General features: G+C 33.0%; 1 protein-coding gene across 1 annotated transcript; it reads left to right on the top strand.

The window, feature by feature from the left end:
* The first annotated feature begins 524 nt into the window (after window positions 1–524).
* LOC149565517 (transcription factor MYB17-like) lies at window positions 525–9,073 on the top strand. Its single transcript, XM_089816337.1, has 4 exons — window positions 525–653; window positions 6,782–6,785; window positions 8,203–8,332; window positions 8,425–9,073. Exons 1-4 carry the CDS (start codon window positions 525–527, stop codon window positions 9,071–9,073), a joined length of 912 nt encoding a protein of 303 aa, XP_089672463.1.
* The last annotated feature ends 17,082 nt before the right edge of the window (window positions 9,074–26,155 follow it).

The raw sequence follows: 26,155 nt of genomic DNA, 5'->3' as shown, positions 1-26,155 counted from the left end.
TAGTTGTAGAAAAGTGAATGCAATAATATATTGTCTACAGCTTGTAGAATAAAATTAGTGTGTTAAGATAATTATTAATAAAACAGATAAATAAATTAAAACATAAAAATTCCTTCTCAGACAGAATATAATTAAACACCATTAACAAAAACATATCAAATGAAAATATTTTCAAACATCATATTTAGATTTAGATTTTAGCATTTCATTTTTTCACTAATAATTTATTTCAGAAAAATCTTTCTCCACATCGTGGAACAAAAACAAATCAAATGGTAATATTTTCAAAGATCATATTTAGATTTAGATTTTACCATTTCATTTTTTCACTGATAATTTGAGGAAAATCTTTCTCCACATCGTATGCACGATGAGGAAAAAATGTATGTGGTCATGCCAATCTTGCCTTCTGTAAACTCTAAATCTATTCAGACGTTCAAGAGTGATAATAAATTTGGTGGTGCCAATCCATTAGTTTTATAAACTGTCTTTATTCTGGTGTGCAAGAAAGAAATAGAACAATAATGACTAGAGCCCCTTGCTGTGAGAAAATTGGCCTGAAAAGGGGGCCCTGGACAAGTGAAGAAGATAAGATTCTAGTTGAGTATATTAAGCAAAATGGCCATGGAAGTTGGCGCACTCTTCCCAAACAGGTGTTGCAATATTAAATGAAGTGTACGTTTGCCTCTTGAGCCAAACACTCACCTAACTCCCCTGACATCCATAACAGATAGAAACATAAATACAGTGGGTGAGATTTTGAAATCAGAAAAGAGGGAGAAAATGGAATGTGATCAAAAGGAATGATTATTCATTCATTCTGTGAGTTCAAGCAGATCAAGCAGATCAGTTAGTTGAAGAGCAGAGCAAAAGAAGGAAGAAGAAAATAAGTTTGTGCCTGCAGTTGCACGTGTTTTCTGTGTTCTCTCTGTAAGTTTGTTATCGTTGAACTTGTCATGTTGAAGCAGTGATTGCTCCAAGCACCATTGTATATAGCTATTAGAGTTGCAGGTTTAAAATTTTTGGAGTATTGAAGTTGTTTGAAGTTTTACCAATTTAGGGTTACTTTAGGGTTTTTCTAGTTGAAGCTGAATGCCCCCAGATTTTGTAATAGTTTAATGAAAGATTGAATTGAAATCAAGTAGACATACTTGAATCCTTCTTCCTCTTCTATTCATTGCATTTGACAAGTTTGTTTGAAAGTTTAAAGCTTTGACTTTCTAGTTTTAATGGTGAAAGCATTCACGTTAAATTTTTCTAAGTTATAATTTTTCAATTTGGAACAGTACACTTGACATCCTCTTCACTCTATTGTGGATGCCGAGCATTTCTTTTGTGAGCCGAGCTCACTCGGCATCCATTGGTGCCGAGCATTTGTTGACGTGCATTTTCTATTCTTGTGCCAAGCCAACTCGACACCTATTGCCTGTCACTCGGCACCATCAAGTGCCAAGCAAGTGCCGAGCAAAACTAGCACTCGGCACCTTCATGTGCCAAGCAATTTTTAAAGTGCCGAGAAAATATTTTAGGTTTAGGATTGTGAGTTGTAATTTAAATTTATAATATTTCTCACATGGTATCAGAGCTTTGAGGCCCCACATCCACAATGAGTTAGGGCATTTGTTTTCTTGGGATATTTGACATGGCAGGAGACGCAGGAAAGATATGGTAGCAGCCATCATCCTTCAATGGACAAAATTATGATACATGGGCAAATAAGATGAAAACCATTATGGTTGCTAATGATTTGTGGGAGTTTGTGGTTAATGGATTCAATGATGTGACTGATCCAACTCAGTATGCTGCCCTCACAAATGCACAGAAGACTCATTTGAAAGAGTCAAGGAGGAAAAATGCAAAGGCATTAAGTCTTATTGAAGTAGCAATAACAAATACTATATTCCCAAAGATTGCAGCAGCAAATTATGCAAAGGAAGCATTAGATATCCTTGAAACAAACTTTAAGAGAACTGATAAAGTTTGTATTATAAAGCTACAGAACATAAGGAGGGAGTTTGAGAACCTTTAGATGAAGGAAAATGAATCAGTTGCAAACTTTAGTTCAAGGACCTCCAATGTGATTAACCAACTGAAGTCAAATGGAGAAGACTATCAAGAGAAAAGGATAGTGGAAAAGATATTGAGGAGTTTACCTCATAAATATGACAATTTGGTCATGACCATAGAAGAGGCAAAATGCCTCACTGTTTTGACAATGGATGAGTTGATGGGTACACTTCAAACCCATGAGCATAGGATCAATAGATCTACTTCTTCATCTTCCCAAGAGCAAACATTATAGGCTCAGACAAATCCAAGAGGAAGGGGGAGAGGAAGAAATGGCTCTAACAGAAACTCCAGAGGTAGAGGCCGAGGTAATGGAGGACAAAGGAATGCTGCAGCAGAAAGCTCAAGAAGAGTAGATGGAGCAAGTAGCTCTCAAAATACCTCAAGAGGAGGTAAGAAAAACTATAACTCAAATAAGAGTAATGTAGAGTGCTACTACTATCATAAATATGGGCATTATGCAAATAAATGCTGAAAGAAGGAAAATGATCAGTCAGGACAAGCAAATGTGGTTGATGTGAATATGGAAAGCGAAAATAATGCCACTGCCTTCATCATGTGTAATGTTGGTGAAGAAGGAAGCCCTGAGGTTTGGTACCTTGATAGTGGATCTAGCAACCACATGAGTGGTAATGAAACCTTGTTTTCATTCATTGACAAGAGTTTCAAATCAGAAATTAAGATGGGAAACAATGGAACCCTACCAATTGTTGCCAAAGGATCTATTATGGTCCGCACCAAGAAAGGTGAGAAGAAAGAAATAAAAAATGTGTATTTTGCCCCTAGTATGAAGCACAATTTGATGAGCATTGGTTAGCTCATTCAAAATGGGTGCAAGGTGCTAATGGAGAATGACAAGTGTGTCATCCATGAAAAGGATGAGAGCAAGAACTTACTTGCAGCAGTTCAAATGACAAAGAATAGAATGTTTCCCTTGAAGATAGAGACATGTTTCTCATCTCAAGTAAGTTGGTGCTGCACCTTCCACACAATCAGCTTTAAAGAGTGTGATTGAAGACCCCTCACAGCTATGGCACCTCGGGTATGGTCATCTTGGCAATGCTGGTTTAAATTTATTATCAAATCAAAGAATGGTAGAAGGTTTGCCACGCATAGGAAATTCATGTGACAAGTGTAAGGCTTGTATTTTTGGTAAGCAACATAGGCTTCCTTTTAATTCTAGAAATTCTAGGAGGGCTAGATATCCATTAGAGTTAGTGCACACTGACCTAGTCAGTCCTATGCAAGTTACTTCCATTGGGGGGAGTACTTATTTCATGACATTTATTGATGATTTCAGTTGTAGGACATGGGTGTATTTCTTAAAGAATAACTCTGAAAAGTCCAGGCTGAAAGAGAATGTGGACACTATATCAAATTCTTAAGATCATATAGAGGAGGGGAGTATACCTCCAATTCTTTTGTAAACTTTTACAGGAAACATGGCATAAAGAAAGAACTCACAACCAGCTATACACCACAGCAAAATGGAGTGGCTGAAAGAAAGAACAAGACCATTGTTGAAATGGCAAGGAGCATGATGAAAGAAAAAGGTCTCCCAATTGAATTTTGTGGAGAGGGTGTGGCAACAACAATTTACCTAATCAATAGGTTCCCTACAAAGGTAGTTCGTGATAGAATTCCAATGGAAGCATGGTCACGAGAAAGATGGATAGTTGAACACCTAAGGGTGTTTGGATGTGTTGCATATGTACATGTGCCTAAAGAGAAAAGGCAGAAATTGGATGACAAAGGTGTGAAGTGCATCTTCACAGGGTACAACTCAGAATCTAAAGCATATAGATTGTATGACCCATTGAACAACAAGATGACTCTTTCAAGAGATGTGGAATTTCTTGAAAATCAATCTTGGTATGTTTCAATTGATGAGTCACTGAGCACTTCAAGTAAAGTGCCAATTATGAGTGAAGAAGATGCTAATGAATAGAAAGAAGAAGAAGCAAATAGAAGAAAAGGCAAGTAGGTTCAGTCATTATCGAGCTCCTCTAAGCATGACCGAGTGTTAGTGTCGAGTACCAGTAAAGACCGAGCTAGTCGACAATGTAGCCGCAGTGAAGACTCTGATCCGACACTCTCCTCCCTATTAACAAGAAAGACTAAGAGTCTTAAAGAGTTATACCAAGATGAAAGGTATGAAGATTATGATGAGAGTGTTAATTTTGCATTATTTTCTCATAGTGATCCAGTATATTTTGAGGAAGCTATTAAGGAGAAGAAATGATGTAATGCCATGGATGAGGAAATAGATGCTATAGAAAGAAATGAGACATGGGAGCTAACTGAATTGCCTCCAAAGAATCAAATGATTGGAGTGAAATGGGTCTACAAAACCAAATGCAATGCTGAAGGCAAGATTGGTAGGCATAAGAAAAGGCTGGTAGTCAAGGGCTACAAACAATAGTATGGTAGAGATTATGATGAGACCTATGCTCCAGTTGCAAGAATGGAAACCGTGCGTGCTGTCATAGCAATTGCAGCTTAGCAAAAGTGGAAGGTATTTTAAATGGATGTGAAGTCTGCCTTCCTAAATGGTGTATTGAAAGAAGAAGTATATGTGGAGTAGCCACATGGTTATGAAGTTGCAGGTGAAGAGAACAAAATATATAGATTGAAGCTATGGGCTCAAACAAGCTCCAAGGGCATGGTACAGTAGGATTGACTCATATTTGATGAGCAATGACTTTAGCAAAAGCAATGGCGAGCCCACTCTTTACATCAAGGCAACAGATGGTAATGTATTGATTGTTGTCTTGTATGTAGATGACTTAATTTTTACTAGAAATGAAAAGACTCTAATTGGTGAGTTCCAAGAGGTCATGAAAAGTGAATTTGAAATGACAGACCTAGGTCTCTTGAAATACTTTCTAGGCATAGAATTAAAACAAATGCATAATGGCTTCTTCATCTCTCAAGAAAAGTATGCAGGGTGGATCTTCGAGAGATTCAAAATGCAAAATAGTAAGTCAACCCCCACACGAATAGCAATAGGTCTAAAGTTGAGCAAGGAAGACTCTAGGAAGAGAATGGATCCAACACTATACAACAATATGGTTGGAAGTTTAATTTATTTGACTGCAACTTTGCCAGACCTAATGCATGCAGTAAGTCTGATTTCCAGATTTATGGAAACACCAAAGGATTCCCATTGGCAAGAGAGAAAAAGGATCCTAAGGTATGTGAAAGGTACCAAGGGATTTGGGATTTTGTATACTGCAAATGATGATTTCAAGTTGGTTGGTTACACTGATAGTGATTGGGCTAGAAGTTTAGATGATAGGAAGAGCACTTTCGGATACATGTTTCATATGGGATTAGGTGCAATTTCATGGGCATCCAAGAAGCAAACTATTGTTGCTCAATCTATAGCAGAGGCTGAATACATAGTAGCAAATGTAGTACCATGTCAAGCTATTTGGTTAAGAAGGATTTTGAATGATTTGAATGAAAGGCAAGAGGATGGAACCACAATTTATTGTGACAAAATCTCATCAATTGCATTGTCCAAGAATCCATTCTTCCATGGAAGAAGCAAACACATAGAAATCAGATATCACTTCATCAAAGAGTTGGTGGAGAATGGGAATATCAAAATGAATTTTTGTAAGTCTAAGTAGTAGCTAGCAGACATTTTCACAAAGCCATTAGGCATAAGAAATTTTGTACACTTAAGAGAGTGTCTTGGTGTAATTGATTTGGATCAACACTGATCTTTTTCTGTTTAGCTCAAGACAAAGGGGGAGTGTTGGAATATTAAATGAAGTGTATGTTTGCCCCTTGAGCCAAACACTCACCTACCCCCTGACGTCTAGAACAGATAGAAACATAAATACAGTGGGTGAGATTTTGAAATCAAAAAAGAGGGGGAAAATAGAATGTGACAAAAAAGAATGATTATTCATTTATTCAGTGAGTTCAAGTAGATCAAGCAGATCAATTAGTTGTAGAGCAGAGTAGAAGAAGGAAGAAGAAAAGAAGTTTGTGCCTGTAGTTGCACATGTTTCCTCTATTCTCTTTGTAAGTTTGTTATCGTTGAACTTGTCATCTTGAAGCAGTGATTGCTCCAGGCACCATTGTATGCAGCCATTAGAGTTGTAGGTTTAAATTTTTTGGAGTATTGAAATTGTTTGAAGTTTTACCAGTTTAGGGTTACTTTAGAATTATTCTGTTGAAGCTGAATGCTCCCAGATTTTGTAATAGTTTAATGAAATATTGAATAGAAAGCAAGAAGATGTACTTGAATCCATCTTCCTCTTCTATTCATTGCATTTGATAAGTTTGTTTGAAAGGTTAAAGCTTTGGCTTTCTGGTTTTAATGGTGAAAGCATTCACGTTGAATTTCTCTAAGTTATAATTTTTCAGTTTGGAACAAAATGCTCGACATCCTCTTCACTCTATTGTGGGTGTCGAGCATTTCCTTTGTGAGCCAAGCTCACTCGACATCCATTGGTGCTGAGCATTTGTTGATGTGCATTTTCTATTCTTGTGCCGAGCCAACTCGGCACCTATTGCCTGTCACTTGGTACCATCAAGTGCTGAGCAATCTATGACTTGGCACCTTCAAGTGCCAAGCAAGTGCTGAGCAAAATTGGCACTCAACACCTTCATGTGCCGAGCAGTTTTTAAAGTGTCGAGCAAAGATTTTAGGTTTAGGGATGTGAGTTGTAATTTAAATTTATAATATTTCTCACAATAGACTGGTGTGTATATTTGTTTCATTTTATTTGGAGTATAAGCTCATTTTACTTTAACACATACTTATTTGGAAAGGAATTATATACACATTTAGTTTATTGGGTAAGGAATCTCTCAATTTAAGGTTTGTCTAGTCTAGGAATTACATGTATTAGATTATGTTTCTTTTCATGTTCAATGGTAAAAATAAGAAATTCTTATACATTGCATTTTCTTCTCTAATGGGGCTTCTTATTTCTAAAGCTGGCAGAGAATTATGATATTTGTTAATGAATGTTTTGTTTTAGATTTCTAGATAGATAGAGAACAGTATGGGGCCTTTTAAATTATGGGAATATATAAACTTTATTTGTTTATTAATGTTATTAATATATGTTGAAAACATATTTGGTTTTTAAGGTTATTATAAAGCTTGAGTATTTTTTGTGTTAAGCTTTTACAATTAATTGTTAACTAGATAGACTTAATAGGGATTAGATATTAAATTATATCTAATTTATTTTGTTCGTTTTAATTTGTTGTGTATGGATATCTATGTATTTAGAAAATGACAGTTTGGTTCACATTTTGAAGTATGTATAGTTAAATAATTATTACTTGAATTTTGTAGGTTGTGTTTAAAAATTAAGTCATGTTATTTGTTGTCTTTGTGTTTTTAGACATGAGTGTGTGTACATTTTCTTAATATCAATGTTGTGGATCAAACTCTGTGATCTTTCTTAAGGATCAAAGATTTCATGGATGGCTGAGATGGTAGATCATAGAAATGGATCCATTATGTTGATGTTAAGAGAATCTATAAATAGCCAAACATATAAACATACAATACAAACTGTACAGTTGACCAATTTTTACAAAAACATCATGGATTTTTCTGAAAATTACAGTGTTTGATCTTTATGTTCTGCATAGTTTGGAAAAAATTATCTACGTTTTGGTGAAACTGGAAAAAAAAAAAAGTGTGACTTTGTTTTGTCTTTAGTGCATTTTAGATGGAAATTACCCTGTCCTGAGAATATTCACATATATTAAAGAATCATGCTAAAATTATTTCTTCTCCTATGTAATCTGGTCTACCATCTTTCATCTGTTTGTTAAGATCTATCTCCATCTCATTTATTTTTCTTTTTCTACCTAAATACTTAATACTTATTGAATTTTAAACATATCTATGCTTAATGGGTGTCTACTTTAGAAAGGTAGACATCTTATTAACTTTTGTGTGTGCTGCTAATTGTATGAACGTGACCAATTTGCTTAGAGGTGGAGTACACAAGTATTTGGTTGATTCATTGCAAAGAAATTTGCATGTGCACAATAAATGAAGTTAAACGTATTCTATGCGGAACATCCAACCCATGTGGCAGCATTGCTTGTGCGAGGTAGGTTGTAACTTAATGTTATATCAATTACTATATGCAGGGCTTCTTCGGTGTGGGAAGAGTTGCCGCCTGCGTTGGACAAATTACTTGAGACCCGATATTAAGCGAGGCAACTTTCAAGCAGAGGAACAAAGAAGTATCCTTCAGCTCCATGCAATTCTAGGCAACAGGTAGCAAAAACAAGCTGATAAACCAACTAGAGATGCTGATGATTATGATGGAGCAGTGATATTGCTAACATTAATATAATGACTTTATGCAGGTGGTCTATAATAGCTTCTCAGCTGCCAGGGAGAACTGATAATGAGATCAAGAACTTCCGGAACACCCATTTGAAGAAAAAACTGGTGCGAATTGGACTCGATCCTTCGACCCATGCGCCCAATTCTGAGGTGGGCAACAATCAGCCCACAGCAGCACTGAGACACGCATCACAGTGGGAGATTGTTAGGCTTGAAGCGGAAGCAAGACTCTCCACATCAAATTCAATCCTTTCATCTAAGGATGAGTTGATGGAGAACACTAAGGAACCGAGTGATCTTTTCTTGAAGCTTTGGAGCTCGGAAGCAGGCAAGGCCTTCAGGGAGAACTCTGATATCATGGAAAGGACAAAGACCAACAATAGCAGTAGTGAGGATACAATTAATCTAGATAATCATAAAAATGCCTTTCCATGGACGGATACAACTGATCCCCAATTGACATTCAGTTCTGATGTCCCAAATGGAATTGCTCACAACGAAGAGATGAATTCATTAATGCTGGGTGAAAGGAAAAACAATAACTCCTCTGTTAGTAGTGATGACTGGGAGGTCCTGTTTCTTGATTACCCTAATACCAATACTAATACTGCTGACAGCACCTCCAAAATGGCACAACTTAGCTCGAATCCTCAGCTGGAGTCAGATTAGGCATGTCAAGGAGTATGCGCAGATGAGGACAATAACTGGGACAGTGTTGTGGGACAGTGTTGTAGGAATGTGTAATTTTTCCTTAAATGAAATGTTAAAGTATATTAGAGGATTCTAAAAATTCTAGCGGGATTATCTAATAGGATTAGGTCAAATTAATATTTAGGTTTGCAAAGTTCTAGAAGTTATTTATGTTTGGATAGTTCTAGAAAACTCTATTTGTCTTATGTCAATTAATTTAGATGTTTCTGAAAACAATCAAAGACCTCAATAAATAGAGGCATCTTATAATGTTATTAATAGGAACAAAATTGTTAATGAAATATGTTAGTGTGGCAGCACAAGGTCTATCGGAATTGTCCTAGGTTTCTACAAGTGTAGGTGGATATCTATTCATACATATTCCCATGTAATATCAGATTTCCACTTCTTGCAATACTAATAGTCCCAAATTTTGTTTCTACTTTGTACTCTTATTGTTAGGCGCTATTTTGCAATCATCTCCCTATGATTCTGGGATTCATGGATGACTTGCTGGTTTAATGTACTCTTATTGTTAGGAATTATTTTACAATAATCTCCCTATAATTTTGGGATTCATGGATGACTTTCTGTTTAACTCCATGCACTATTTAATACGGAGGCAAATCGATTCACATTCACCATTAGCTATCTAAATTAACAAAGTGTTAACTCATCCTTCAATTGAGAGCAAGAGAGGTGTGAAACTTTCTCTCTACATACTACTCTCTCACTATGTACTAAAGTGCTAGGGGCATGATCCCAGCCTCATCCCTTATGATGTCTTTGAGTCTTTCACTCAACAAGACTTGATCCTTGGTGGGCTCTTTGTGAGCCATTCAACTTCACTAGTAGACCAAGAGCACACTGAGTCTCTCTACATACTCAAAACACTCTCTTTTCACATACTAAAACATTTTCAAAGTTTAAGGTACTAAAATATTTTCAAAGGTTAAGGTTAATATGTTTGAGTTTGGATTGAAACATCATCTAAAATTTTCACACTAATCCTAACCCCTGCCTTGTCAAGATTCCCGACTCCAACCAAAACTCTCATTGGCAGATAACTATCATATTCAAAGATCTAAACAAGAAGTAAGGTGTATACAAATATCAAATGAAGAAGAAACATAAAAAAATTATTCATAATTTGAACACTTTACAGAGCTCTAAATCCCATTTCCCTTTGAAAAGGGGAATGCATAATAGAGAACACAATTTAATGAATTATAGTCATAAGGGACTTAATTATAGTCATCTTGACTAGGGAGTTCCCTTGACTTTACAAATCTCAAAAAAAGAAGAAACATAAAAAATATTCATAATTTGAACACTTTTCAAAGCTCCAAGTCTCGTTTCCCTTTGAAAAGGGTAATGCATAATAGGCAAGATAATTTAATGAATTACGGTAATAAGGTACTTAATAATAGTCATCTTGACTAGGCATTTTTCGTTGATTTTACAGATCTCCAAAAAAGTATAAACATAAAAAAAATTCATAGTTTGAACACTTTATAGAGCTTTGAGTCCCATTTCACTTTGTATAGGCTAATGCATAATAGGGAATACAATTTAATGAATAAGGGTCATAAGAGACTTAATAATAGTCATCTTGACTAGGGAGTTCCCTGACTTTATAGATCTTGAAAAAAGCATAAACATACAAAATTATTCATAATTTGGACACTTATGGAGCTCTAAGTCACATTTCTCTTTGAATATGGTAATGCATAATAGGGAACACAATTTAATGAATTTGTAATGTCCTCACTCTAAGGGTTAGCTTGGGATAAGTAAAACCTGCAAAATAAATGTTATAATAAAACAATAACATGTATAAATATATATTCTACCCTCTATCCTAACCCCAAACATTAAAGACATCTCTAGATCTAGTTTCCTAACCCTTAGTTATTCCACCATCTTCTCTAGAATGCACCCCTTAAGGTTCCCATGTGCATATGATGACACCATTATAATATTCTTACCATTGCACTTCCTTGGGCATGTTCCTCAAATGGAGATAATTCTTGTCTACCGACATTTTAGAGGTTATTTTCATTCAATAACATTTGGCCAAATGGATATTACTCCCATCTCTGATACCAATACCATCCATTCATCTTTATTGTGTTAGCCAAATGTGTTTTTATACCTATCTTTGATACTGATAGTGAGAGTTGATTATCTACTAAATTGTGTCAGCAAGGTGGGAGAAGACCCATCTCAGATACGAATACAAGAAGGTTCTCGTTTACTTCATTATGTTAGCCAAATAGAAGAGGTCCCATCTCTAATATTGATACAAGAAGTTTTTTATTCCTCAAAAGAAACTATTTTAATCCTTTAATAAAATATCAAATAATATTGATAAATCCAACAAATATTCTAGTAACATTTATTTCATCAATTTTATTTTTTCTAAATATTTTAATGTAAATTATATTCTTATAATCTTAATTTCACACCTTAATCCTATTATTATTATTTATTAATATCTATATTCTATTTGAAAGAAAAATATATATAATCATGAAATAAAATTCTAATTAATAATAATTATTATATTTCCAAATGAAAATTCATAATATTTTTTATATGCACATGATGTATTCTTATATCCATAAATAAATTGAATAAAACGTAAATAAACATATATATATATATATATATATATATATATATATATATATATATATATATATATATATATATCATACCAATGAATAATATTAATACTAAAACTCACCTTTTATACCTTACGTGGTTCTGCCTCCTACAATTTTGGGGCTTACATGAAATACATTGTCGATTGTAGGTCATTCCATCATAGTTTCACTAATGATAATCCCCTTTTAAATGTGAATTCTAATATGTGTTTTTTTATGGCTACCTTTAGATATGATTTGTCTTTTATGTTATTTGATACTTTATACATCTGAAGTGAACTATATTTACATTACACAAATTAATAAGTCATATTCCTTTGGTACATGTGAAATTACCAAATGTTTATCTTAGGAATATGTAGTGCAATTAGTAATTTATCATTGATAGTAATTTGATAATTACTATCATTTAATTTTAGTGTTTATAGTTTACATATTCAGTTGCTCATTTACTGTAAAATATTTATCTATCATTAAATATCTAGTTATTAATGAAATTATTAAATGATACTATTTTAACTATATAACCCATTATTTAATTAATACAAATTAGTTTATTTATAAGTATTTGGTCATCTCATTTTACGTGTATACACATATGTTTAATCAAATACTTGGTTAATATTTTATCATTAGATGGATATTATAGAATTACAGTCATAAGGGACTTAATAATAGTCCCCTTGACTTCACAAATCTCAAAAACAAAAAACATAAAAAATTATTCATAATTTGAACACTTTATAGAGCTATGAGTCTCATTTCCCTTTGAAAAGGGTAATGCATAATAGGGAGTTCACAATTTAATGAATTATAGTCATAAGGGACTTAATAATAGCCATCTTGACTAGGGAGTTCCCTTGACTTTATAGATCTCAAAAAATGCATAAACTTAAAAAATTATTCATAATTTGTACACTTTACAAAGCTCTAAGTCACATTTCCCTTTAAAAAGGGTAAGGCATAATAGGGAACACAATTTAATGAATTACAATCATAAGGGACTTAATAATAGTCATCTTGACTAACAAGTTCCCTTGACTCTCTAGGGTCTAACGCCAGGGATAAGGATAGGTGAGGAAGCATAAATCCTTTTATGCTACCTTTTTGTGTGCACCAACATCACAATGCCCTGGGAGATGATTGAGATTGTTGTATCATGCATTTGTTATAACTTTGACTTATATTGTAGCGTGTCCGCAAGAATTTATAGATCTTCCCTTAGCGACTAGTCTGAGTACAATAAAGTGGAAAATTTTCATTTGAAAGTTATCCACTATAAATTAAAAGTCATACATAATTGAAGAAGAGATGAGAGACAATACAAAGGAAGCATTCAATGCCAATACTTGTCACAAAATCACTTCCTTTTCACATATTCTATTGGATGCTAAAGATGTTAAAGTTGCTTTTGTCCCCCAAAGTAAAGTTGTGAATGGTTCAACTAAGTGGGTTTCCTATGATTATCAAGGTGTTAATTTCATAGGTACTTTGGAAGGAACTTGTAGTGTTGATGGGTTTAGTTTGGTTTCACAACAAGCTACAAGTAAGTTGAAGTGGCTCCAGATAGGTTGGGTTTGGTAATGCACAAAGTTGTAAGTAGGTTGAATTGGCTTTAGATAGATAGAAGGTAGGTTCTCATGATACTGTTCTTGCCCCTTCTCAAAGTAGATATTCAGGCTATAGTATTTTCCCCTATGGAGGTAGCTTACGAGTGTCTTTAAAATTGCTTATAAAAAGTCTTATTATTGGAGATGGATCCAAAGGTTTAGGGAGAAAGAGAGAATTGTGAAAAAATGGATATGATTTGCAGATTTTCTAGTCTAAGATATAGTCTTCCATAGTTGAATAAATGGATTTTTGATGCAAGAGCATCCTAGGTTGATGTGTTATCCTACTCATTTGTGTTCATTCTATCAATTATTTTCAAGTTGCAATCATTGTCGAGTTGTAACAATTGCTGAGTACCAGTAATTTTGCAGTATGAGCCAAGTTCAAATTATCCCACGTCATGTCAACACTTAGGTTAGTGAGTTATCCCATCTCACTTTGTAGTATGTACTAATTTCCATAGTGTGTGTTGAGCTATCCTTCATGTGCTGAGTGTTCTTGTTGATGTCGAGTGTTAGTATTTTGGATGAGTTTTCTGTGTTTTTTATGGGAGCTGAATTGCGAGTTTAATTTTAATCACAATGTTTATGATAAGATCTTGTCTTGAGATGTGTCAAGACCATTGTCGGGTTAGCCTTTCTATTTTGTAATGTTCTAGAATGTTTTATAAGTCATTTTGGCAAGTATACATAGGGTGTTTAGGCTTAGAGTTAGGGGAAAGAATTGGAAGGTTAGAAATTTTGTTGCATATGTGTCTAGAAGTGTGAATTTGAAGCTAGATCTTGGATTTGGAATGTATTTTGTATTTAGCCGTAACCAAGAAGGCTTTATAGCTAGCATCTTTGCTGATTATTTCATGAATCAATAAAAGAATCTTGTTCTCCCTCTATGGTGTTGTTCTCTTTGTGTGTTTGCTTCCGTTGTGTTTACTTTGCAAGGTTAGTTTGGATTGCTAGGTGTGGCTTTGGCCCTAGTTATTCTACCCCTCCTTGGATCAAGTGGTGTCAAAGCTTGTGGTTCATCCTTATGAAGATTGGATTGTGTAGAACCCTAATTCAAATTTGGTTGTAGGATTACATATCTAGGTAAAAGTAGAAATTTGTGTCCCCTTTTAGGCTAACTTATTAGAATGACTGAATTTGAGTATTTCTATCTAAAATTCAATTTCTTTTAAACATATGATCTAGATAACTTCATTCTAGCTAATTTGTATATGGTCTCACACTTTTCCAATTCGAAATGTATATTAAATGCATGTTTTATTGTAGCTTGTATCCAATTACTAAAGAAATAAAATTATTTCAAAAAAGTGGTGTTTCAATAAATCTTACTATTTTCTATGATTTTTTTTTAATCACATATAACCATCGTTTTTTAGAGCTCAGAGTCAAGAATATTCTCATGTAGAGTTTTTAGTGTTATTGAAATAGTATATTGTAATTAAAAAATTTCACAACCATGTATTTTAACAGTTGAAAAGATGTTGGTTTTGAGAAAGAAAGAAATATTAAATCATATAAATATATATATATATATATGAATTCTACATGAGAGTCCTCTTCTAGAATGTATAACTTTTCTCTTGGTTAGAATAGATTTCTTTTAAAAACTGTGGTGGGAGATGAAAACTATCAATTTCAGGTGAGTTGAAATTTCAATCCACATAAAAGGGAAAATATAGGTCTAAAGCTGATTTTTATTTTTGATTGTTCTAGATATATATGTTAGGTATAAAGTCTAAAATCAAAGAGAAATAAGTTTATTTCCATATAATTTTGTGGTGGGAATTAGACTCCTAATTTTCAACATTTTTTAGCACCTAAAAAATTATCTATAAAAATTAGGAAAATATATCAATTCTTTTTCCAAATAATTATTAAAATTATAATCCTAAAATCATCCATTTCTCTACATTTGATTAGTTTACTGCATTTCCAAATTCAAAATAATAATACCAATTTTATGTCACTGAAGGTGAAAAATTATACTTTTGTTAGCCTTTTCCTTTACAAAAGGGTGAGACAAGTTTGTACTTTTACCCATCTACAGATTTGACCTATAACTTGCAGAGGGTTACAATCTTGCAGGAACCCAATTTGTAAAGATGATTCGAGGTAGAGGAAATACTAATAATGTCATGTTAGATGCATCAAGACAAATTATAGCTAGATTAGATGTTGTGAAGATAGCTCGAAGGAGAGGACTGCATCTTGAGGATGTGAGTGATGCTGAAGTAGTAGCACTAAACCCTAATCAGGAACCTGAAGAAGATCGAGATGAGGAAAGATTGCTAAGAGTATTGTTTAGGCCACATTCCAAGCCTACTATAGAAGTTGTTCCATGTGATAGAAAATTTGACAGTAATATTGTGTTGGATTATATCTCTGGTATGTAGAAGTTCTTTGAGTATGAAAACACTCTTGATAATAGGAAGGTGAAAATCTTTGTTACTAGGCTGAAAGGTCATGCTTCATTGGGTTGGGAGCATTTGTTAACTGATAGACAAAGGAGAGGAAAGGAGATGATCAAGACCTGGGTGAAGATGTTGAACAAGGTAAAGAAAAGATTCCTTCCTCTCGATTACCAAGTTAGCTTGCTAAGAAAAATGCAAAATTTGAGACAAAGAGACATGACTATGAAATAGTATACTGAGGAATTCTATAGATTGGACATCAAATTTGCACATGTGGATGATGATGTTGAGAAAATGGTAAGATATCTAAATGGATTAAGATTTGGAATTCAAGATGAGATATGTTTTGTGAAATTGGAAAGTGCGGAAGAAGCATATCAATATGCCTTGAAAGTTGAGAAAATCTTGATAAAGAAGCATGAACATAGACAAAGAGGTAGAGGTGGTAGATTTGAGAGAGGCAGAGGAAAGTCTTATGGAGAAGGTGGTAGATTTGATAGTTCTATGCAAGATAAAGAAAAATATGAAAGGAAGAATGATGAAAAAGAAAAGACCGAGTGGAATGGTGGTAGTTCATACCAAGGATGTACTGGTTCTTATTGAGGAAGAGGTAATTCTTATTCTAGAGGTGGTTTCCGTGGTAATTGTTTCAGATGTGGTAAAGAATGGCATAGATCTTTTGAATATATATCCTCTAAAAGTGGGCATGGTAATAGAAATGTTGGGATCCCAGGAGACATTGGGAGTTCACTGAGTGGAGTTGAGGCTAGAGAAAATTTGATGGTGAGAAGAACCTTCTGTAATAAGGGAAGTGATGAGGAACTTGTCCTTAGAAGAAGTCTTTTCAAGACTAGATGTAATATGGATGGAAAATGCTACAAGATGATCATTAATGGTGGAAGTCCTATAAATTTGGCATCAAAGTTGTAGTTGCAAAGGCTAAAGCATCCTAAACCTTATCATGTTTCATTGAGCATAAGATATTGGTAAGTGAGCAATGCATTGTGAAGTTCAAGATTGGACATTACTTTGATTAAGTGTTGCATGATATTATGCCTATGGATTGTTGTGACATTTTGTTGGGTAGACCTTGGAAATATGAAAGATATGTTGTACATGATGGAAGATTGAATCAATATATTCTTTGGGTGAATGGGAAGAAGGAAATATTTTATCTTTGATTGAAAGTCTAGATGAGGTTATGTGTACTACTATATGAATTTTCATGGTCAATGGAAATCAATTTGACAAATAAGTGAAGAAGAATCACTTTTTTTTGTTTGGCCATAATTCCTAGAGGACCAAGTTTGGGTGGTAACGATTGAGTTATAGTAGAAGCTGGTAATGATCAAGTGATAGTAGATGGTGGTAACCGAGTACTAGAAGAAATTTAAAAATTATTGAATGAATATAAAGAGATTGTTGCTAAGGATATTCCTAATGTTCTACTACTAGTAAGAAGTATAAATCATTGCGTGGATTTGATTCCTGGAGCTAATTTTTGGAACAAAGCACCATATAGATTGACACCTATAGAGAATAAAGAACTTAACAGACAAGTGGATGAATTCCTACAAAAAGGGTTGATAAGAGAAATTTTGATTCCATGTGTTTTACCTATCGTATTAGAGTCTAAGAAGAATGGAGAATAGAGAATTTGTACTAATTCTAGAGCTATTAACAAGATCATAGTGAAATATAGGTTTCTTATGCTAAGGATGGATGGCATAATGGATTGTTTGAGTGGGAAAAAGTAGTTTACCAAGATTGATTTGAAAAGTGGCTATCATCATATAAGAATCAAAGAAGGTGATGAATGGGAGACTACTTCCAAGAAAAAGATGGTTTGTATTCAAATGGTTGGTTATGCCTTTTGGTTTGACTAATGCACCTAGTACTTTCATGAGGTTGATGAATGAAGTTCATAAATGATTCTTGAGTAAGTTTGTGATTATTTGTTTGGATGATATTTTGATATTCAATAAGACTAAGAAAGAACATCTTGAGCATGTTAGGTGAGTATTGCAAAGATTGAAAGAGGAGAAGTTGATGATTAATCTAAAGAAGTGTTCTTTTATGCAAGAGGAGATTGTGTATTTGCAATTTTTTTATTTCAACTGATGGTTTGAGAATGGATCCCGAGGAGGTTAAATCACTTTTGGAATGGACTACACCTAAGAATGTGGGTGAGGTAAGATCATTTCATGGTTTGACTAGTTTTTATAGAAAGTTTATAAAGAATTTTAGTGTTGTTTGTAATGCTATGACTGAGACAATGAGAGGAATAAAAAGGAATTGAAGTGGACACATGGAACTAATAAGAGTTTTGAGACATTAGAATAAAAGGTTGTTGAGTTACCTATATTGGTTTTCCCTAATTTCAATAAGGTATTTCAAGTTGAACATGATGCAAGTGGTAGTGCACTAGGAGCTGTATTGAGTCAAGAAGGTAAACCTATTGCTTTCTTTAGTAAGAAGTTGAATGATCTTAAAAGAAACTATTTTGTGTATGATCAAGAGTTTTATGTTATTGTTCAAGCTTTGAAGAAGTGGAGACATTATCTAATTCCTAAGGAGTTTGTGTTGTATACTGATCATAAATCTTTATAATACATGAGAAGTTAGCATAAATTGAATCAAAGACATATATAGTGGATCAAGTATTTCTAGAGTTTAACATTTATGATTAATCATAAGAGTGAAGTTACCAAGAGAGTTGCTGATGCATTGAGTAGAAGATGTTCTTTGTTGATTGAAATAAAGGTTGAAACTCTTGGTTTTGAAGAAATGAAAGAGTTGTATGATACCGATCCTAGTTTATCTAAGGCATGAAGAGAGTGTAGAGAACCAAATCTAATAGATCACATCAGGAAGTATGATGAATATTTTATTCAAGAAGGTATGTTGTTCAAAGGTATTCAGTTGTGTATTCATGGAAGTTATATGAGGTTGAATTTCATGAAGGAAAATAATAGTGGTGGATTGGTTAGACATTTTGGAATTGATAAGATATTGAATTTACTAAAGGAAAAGTATTATTGGCCATAAATGTATAAGGATGTTCAAAAATTTGTGAAGAATTGTGGAGTTTGTCAAGTTCCAAAAGAAGTTAGAATACTGGATTGTATACACCTATTTTTATTCCTAAAAAACCTTGGAGTGACATTAGTATGGATTTTGTGCTTAGATTACGTAAAACAACAAACAGGTATGATTCTATATTTGTTGTTGTGGATTAATTTTCTAAAATGGCTGATTTTATACCTTCCAATAAGATATCAAATACTCAGCATGACATTCAACTTTTCTTCAAAGAGATTGTTAGATTGCATAGATTACCAAGAAGTATTATTTCTGACAGAGACAGTAAGTTTGTTGGTTATATTTGGAAAACATTGTGGAAGAACACGGGTACTGAGTTGAAGTTTAGTTCTACATTCCATCCATAGACTAATGGATAGATAAAGGTTGTGAATAGAAGCTTGGGTAATTTGTTGAGATACTTAGTTGGATATGAAAAAAATAATTGGTAGATGGTATTGGCACAAGCCATCTTTGCATATAATAATTATGTGAATAGAAGTACATGAAAGACAACTTTTGAGATTTTTATTGGAATGAAGCCTAGAGGAGTATCATATTTAAGGAATGTTTCTAGTGAAGAGAACATAAGTGTTGCAAGAGAATAATTTTCTAATTTTATGGAGTCTTTACATAAGGAAATGATGTTGAAGTTGGAACAAAGTAATCAAAAGTACAAGGAGAATACCGATAAGTCTAGAAAACATCATGTTTTTGAAGTTAGTGATGAGGTGATGGTTCATTTAAGGAAATGAAGATTTCCTATTGGAACATACAATAAGCTTAAGATTAAGAAGTTTGGACCTTGTAAGATCTTGAAGAAGTTTGATAGTGGAAATGTGTATGAAGTTGAGTTACCTGATGACATGGATATATCTCCTATATTTAATGTTGCTAATCTATATAAGTATCATGAGTTAGATGATGAAGTTGTTGTACCTAATGATTATCCTAAGAAGTAGATGGAGGAAGTTGAACAGATATTGGATCAGAGAGTTGGTAAAAGCACAAGAGGAAACGAGTACTATGAATATTAGGTGAGGTGAAAGAAAAAACTAGTTGAAGATGCTACCTAGATTTCTCAATCTGAGTTGGATTCAGCTCAGGTTGTGACACTTTGCACGATTTAGGAGAATCATTTATTTCTACCCTGGTTGTCTAATGCAAGAGCATCCTAGGTTGATGTGTTATCCTACCCATTTGTGTTCACTCTGCTAGTTGTTGCTGAGTTGTAGTCATTGCTAAGTTGCAATAATTGTTGAGTGCTAGTAATTTTGTAGTATAATCCAATTCGAAGTTATCCCACATCATGTTAACACTCATGTTAGCATGCTATGGCATCTCACAATATAGTGTGTGGCAAATTGCACAGTGTGTGTCGAGCTATCCTTCATGTGTCACGTGATCCTTCATGTGATGAGTGATCCTTCATGTGCTAAGTGTTCCTATTGATGTTGAGTGTTAGCATTTTGGACAATTTTACTATGTCTTTGATGGGAGCTAACTTGTGGGACTAATTTTTATTGTGACATTTATGATAAGATGTTGTCTTCGGATGTGTCTAGATCATTGTTGGGTTGGCCTTTCTATTTTGTAATGTTCTAGAATATTCTATAAGCCATTTTAGCAAGTGTAAATAGGATGTTTAGGCTTAGATTTAGTGGAGAGAATTGGAAGGTTAGAAATTTTGTTGCATATGTGTCTGGAAGTGCAAATTTGAAGCTAGATCTTAGATCTGCAATGTATTTTGTATCTGGTCATAACCTAGAAGGACATACAACTCGGCATGTATGCTGATTGTTTCATCAATCAATAAAAGAATCTTGTTCTCTCTCTATGGTGTTGTTCTCTTTATGTGTTTTCTTCCATTGTGCTTACTCTGGTTTGGATTGTTGGGTGTGCCTTTGGCCCTATTTATTCTCCCCCTACTTGCATCAATTTCATACTTGGAAATCTTCCCAAAAGAACTGTTTCTAATCTACACCTCTGTGCATGAGTTCATCATATCCTTTGTTTCTAAAATGATCATAGATATAATATAGGAAATAAAACTAGTACTATAAAACACTAGTTTCCATGTTTTAATCACTCCATAGAATATTTAGAATTATTCACGTCTTAGGTCATATTACTATTATGTCTCTCCATTACCAACTACATTCCTCCTTCGTGATATTATTAATTCTTATCTCTTGATACAAGTAAGCACAACCTATAGTAGTAGACTTGGACTCATTCTTGTGTTTACTAACATAAATCTAGCTCAAAGTGGGACAAGCAATTTGGATGCAACCTCTTGATTGTGAAAAGTAGTCATTCTAGTGTTAAAATATTTTTTGCTTCAATATCAATTAGAAGGATGTTTCAAGAGTAAATAAAAAGCTATTAGAGTTACTAGGGATGTGAATATATATCCACATCAAGAAAGGGTTAGAAGTTTCCCTCTCAAAGCACCAAAAAGCATGTGTATTTCACCATAGAGACCAAAATTTTGAGAGTTCATGGTAAGATAATTAAAATCATTCCTAGACCTCATGAAAGAGAAATTTAAATCACGAGGGAGGAGGAAAGAGAGCAAGACATACCATTATGATTGATTATGTAGAGGATTTTTTAGAGGATCCAAAAGGAAGTTTGATAGATTTAAAGGAGGAATTCAAACCAATATTCGAAAGTGTTCACTAATGATGTAGAAGTTGAAAAAATATAGAAATGCTCTCTCTCTTTTAAATTAATTATTTACAATATATATTGATTAAATTTACATCTAAAACTAAAAATAAATTTAATAAATTCCTTCTAAATAAATATTAAAATAAAAGAGATATTTATGATTAGTAAATTACTTAGAACAATGGCAATATTATAAAATTGAATACATATCAGTAATTGAATACTATAATTCTTAAAATAAAAAAAATATTTGATACTAAATAAATTCATCAGTTCATTTTGTTAATTATTTGCACACACAAATATAAATAGAGAGATAGGTAATTATTACTCAAATTTTCAAATATATTTAAAGTTACACAACAAAATTGAGACTTAACTCTAATACTAAACTAAGTTTAAATATAAATTTGATTATAACCCTAATTGTAATCCTAATAAAATATTAACTTTATTTATCTAAATATTAGATATTATAATTCATGTTTATTATTATTAAGAGAGAGAAATAGAAGGTATACAATAGTGAGATGAGGGAGGGAAATGAGTGAGTGAGTGATTCTTTCAATAGAGATATCTTAGAGATAAGGGTAGGTAGAGGGTCCATATGATAGTGAGATGAGGGAGGGGGGAGAGAGAGAGAGAGAGAGAGGGGGGGGGTTATAAAGAGGAATATTTGTTAAGTTTTGATGATCATTTTCTAAAAATGTAATAATGCTTTCATTATAATTGGTATGTTCCAAATGCAGATTTGAAGACATATAAATATGAGAGGAGGAGACATGTCTCTATGGTTAATCATCATTAGATAACACTAATAAATTAACAATAATATAAATAACCATGTACACACACACACACACACACACACACACACACACACACACACACACACACATATATGTATGTATGTATGTATGTATGTATGTATGTATGTATGTATATGTGTGTATATGTATATATATATTTATGTATATATATGTATATATGTGTGTGTGTATATATATGTATATATACACACACACACACACACGTGTGTGTGTGTGTCTGTGTGTATATATATACATATATATACACACACACATATATACATATATATACATAAATATATATATACATATACACACATATACATACATACATACATACATACATACATACATATATATATATATACATACATACATACATACATACATACATACATACATACATACATACACATGTGTGTGTGTGTGTGTGTGTGTTTGTGTGTGTGTATGTATGTATGTATACAAGAGTATTTGTCTAAATGATGATTTATCATCAATAATGTATCTAATGATCGAATCAATCTAGATGAAGCTATAAACTTAACACTTCCTCTTAGCCAGGGAGGATTTCTTTAGAACACAATATTCTATCAATTATACGAAGAGATATCATCTCAATATAATATTAGTAGAATGGTATATTTAAAGATATCAACATATATCCATCAACTTAGATGCTATCTTTCAATATAATCTAAATTATGTTCAACAAGAAATATCAATCATATGATATTCATCATACTTAAATTCTTTTAGTATATGCAATGACATCAAATCCTTGATGGCTACCAAAAGAATATGGTATAACCTAGTAGGATATAAGTTATCTATTTTTCAGCACTCTGGGACAAAAATTTAATGAAGTTGGTAAGATATATAGTAATTAACATAACATGAACTCTATCATGACAAGTATCATGATCTCTGGCACTCTAGGATAGAAAGTTAATGTAGTCAAATGATGATACATTCATTATCATGACTACTGCCACTTCGAGACAACAACTTAATGTAATTTGTCATCATAATAGGTCAAGCTATTGATAAGATTGTCACTTAAAAATATAAGCCCTCAAAATTTATAAATATTAATGAATGATTATCACCTTTCATGTTATAATATACATATGCAAAATAGTAACCACCATGAACCAAGTAAGACAGTCGAACATGGGCATTCACCTCAACTTTTGTCTCATAGAGAAGAATTAAAGAACTTCTCTCTCATAGAGAAGATATAATTCATGAGGGATTTCACCTCAAAATTCTCCCAGTGAACAATGATCCTGGGAAGTTACTTGTCTCGTAATTACTCCCTTAGAGGCTCTCTTCTCCCAAGCATGCTTGTCATACTCCCTTTAAATATGATATCAATCTTTTGACTTTCTGTTGAAAAATTGGTACTTCCTCATGATGTATACTAGAGTAGGCCCACCAAAAATTATGCAATCATATACATGTATTTTTTAGACTCCCTTTGAATAACATTCTTCTAAAATCCTATGTTTCCTTTGAAAAAGTGTCAGACCTCCTCTTAATGGAAGAATACTCATAATTTGAATCATCAAGAATATTGAATTCAAGAACCTCACTCATCATTCACAACTTCTTTCGAGATACTATCGTAAGACTGAGTCTACACAACATTTTGTAGCATGCGTAAAGTACCGGCCTTCTTTTGCTACAAGATCATCTTCAAATACAAAGGAAAAGATCAAGGAAAATAACTCATATAGTATATATAGAAATATAAATAAGAGAGACTAGATAATGAATAGATAAATGTAATACATAAAAGTACTTATTTGTACATCAATATTCTTGATACTAATTTCTCCAATGAAGTTTCATATGTATCAAATCAAAAAATGCCACCAATTGCCACATATTTTATTTTTATAGAGTTTTCAATCAATATCAAGTTTAATGAGAGACAATCATCCAGAATGATTATTGACATTCATTAAGCTTATCAATAGAGGCAACTAAGTATTGAAGTTTCTCTAAAACCATCCACCTTATACCAATATTTATATTTGGAGTGGTCATGCTATGAGAATGAATCTATTACTCCTACTTAGAGCTTTGGTCATCAAGCGAATAACCATAACAATACAATTTCGATAGTTTCGCAATTCTACTTGGAATTAATGTTATCCATCATATGAAAAAATCTTGATATTGGATCTTTGGTTAACATTGACCTAAGCTTCTTTTCATCAATCCGAAAGAAAGAAAGTGATTCTTTCATGCTTCTATGCTCATAAAACTTTAGGTCATCTTTTAAGAATCTTCTTTAGAGTTTTTAAAGAATGTTTAATAATTTATTTGTATTCATATTCTTCAGTTTATGCACAATATAGATCTCTCTTTTAGCATTGTAGGTAAAAACACAAACCCGTGTCACGCTTTTATAAAGGAAAATGCTAACAAAAGTATAACTATGCAACTTCAATGACATAAAAAATTTATTATTATTTAGAATTTAAAAATGAATTAAACTAATGAATGTGTAGGAATGGATGAAGTTTAGGATTATTATTTTTAATGATCATTTGGATTAAGATTTGATATATTTTTCTTAATTATTAAGGACAATTTATTAGTTGTTGAAAAATATTGAAAATGAGGAGTCTAGTTCCCACCACAAAACTATATAGAAATAAAAGTTTTTCCCTTTGATCTTAGATTATGTCATAGATGAAACATATATCTAGATTAATCCAAAAACAAAATTGGATTTTGACCTATACTTTCTCTTTTATAACAGTTCAAATTTTATCTCACCAAAAAATCAATAGTTTTCATCTCCCACCACATTTTTCAAAATATATTTATAACAGACACAAGAAAAATTTTACATTGTAGAAGATGACTCTCTCCTCCATGACATCACTTGAAAAAAAAAAATTATTGATAAGCTTTACAATTTTTCTCTTTCTGAAAATCAACTTCTTCTTCATTTTTAAAATACGTACTTGTAGCATTTTTTAATTACCATATACTATATCTAAGTAACCCACTTTAAACTCTATCTAAGAATATTCTTAACTTTTGGCTTTATAATTTAACTTGGGTGAGTGCAGGAAATGGCTAGTGCTATAAGTGTTTTTGAATTGCCTGTCTCTATGTTAGGCAAAAAATTGGAAGGGGAGAATCTTATGGGAGTAACTAATCTTGGTGGGACAAAAGATCGAAATGAGGAAAATCTGGAAAATTCTACAAGAATTACGAATGCTGATACCATTATTTCTGGGGTCTGGGGCCTTTTTTTGGATTCTTTTACTACAAATCACATGCCTAGTAAAGTACTCGAGAATGAGAAGAATCCTTTGGAGAATGTGGAGATCACCAAAGAGGGGAAAGCAGAAAATTCATGAAAAAGGCTAGGCAGTCAAAGGACATGGTCTTCCCTATTTGGTAGGAAACCTAGTGGAAAATCATCTATCCCACCAGTTACATTGAAATCATGATGGGAGAAAGGTGAGGTTCAAATATTTATTCCAGACCCAATCGTTGATTTATCTGTATCTGCTATGGAATTTACTCTTGTAGGAAAATTCATGGGGCCTAGACTAGATATAGAAACTTTGAAAAATATGATTAAATGGAAATGGGTTATCCATGGTCAAGTTGATATAGCTCCTATGTTGAATAGATTCCTTTCATTTCTTTTCAATTGCAAAGAAGATTTGAATATGGTTTTTTGTAGAGGTCCATGGTCATTAGGAAAAAGTACTCTCACTATTAAAAAATGGGAGTCAAACATGGATTTATCTAATGCCTTCTTTTTAACTACTCT

This window comes from Cupressus sempervirens, chromosome 3 (assembly GCF_028749045.1).
Source record: "Cupressus sempervirens isolate cs-2001-9-10 chromosome 3, ASM2874904v1, whole genome shotgun sequence".
NCBI lineage: Eukaryota > Viridiplantae > Streptophyta > Pinopsida > Cupressales > Cupressaceae > Cupressus > Cupressus sempervirens.
Note: the sequence above shows the minus strand (reverse complement) of the source record. Positions and strands in the feature narration are given on the sequence as shown.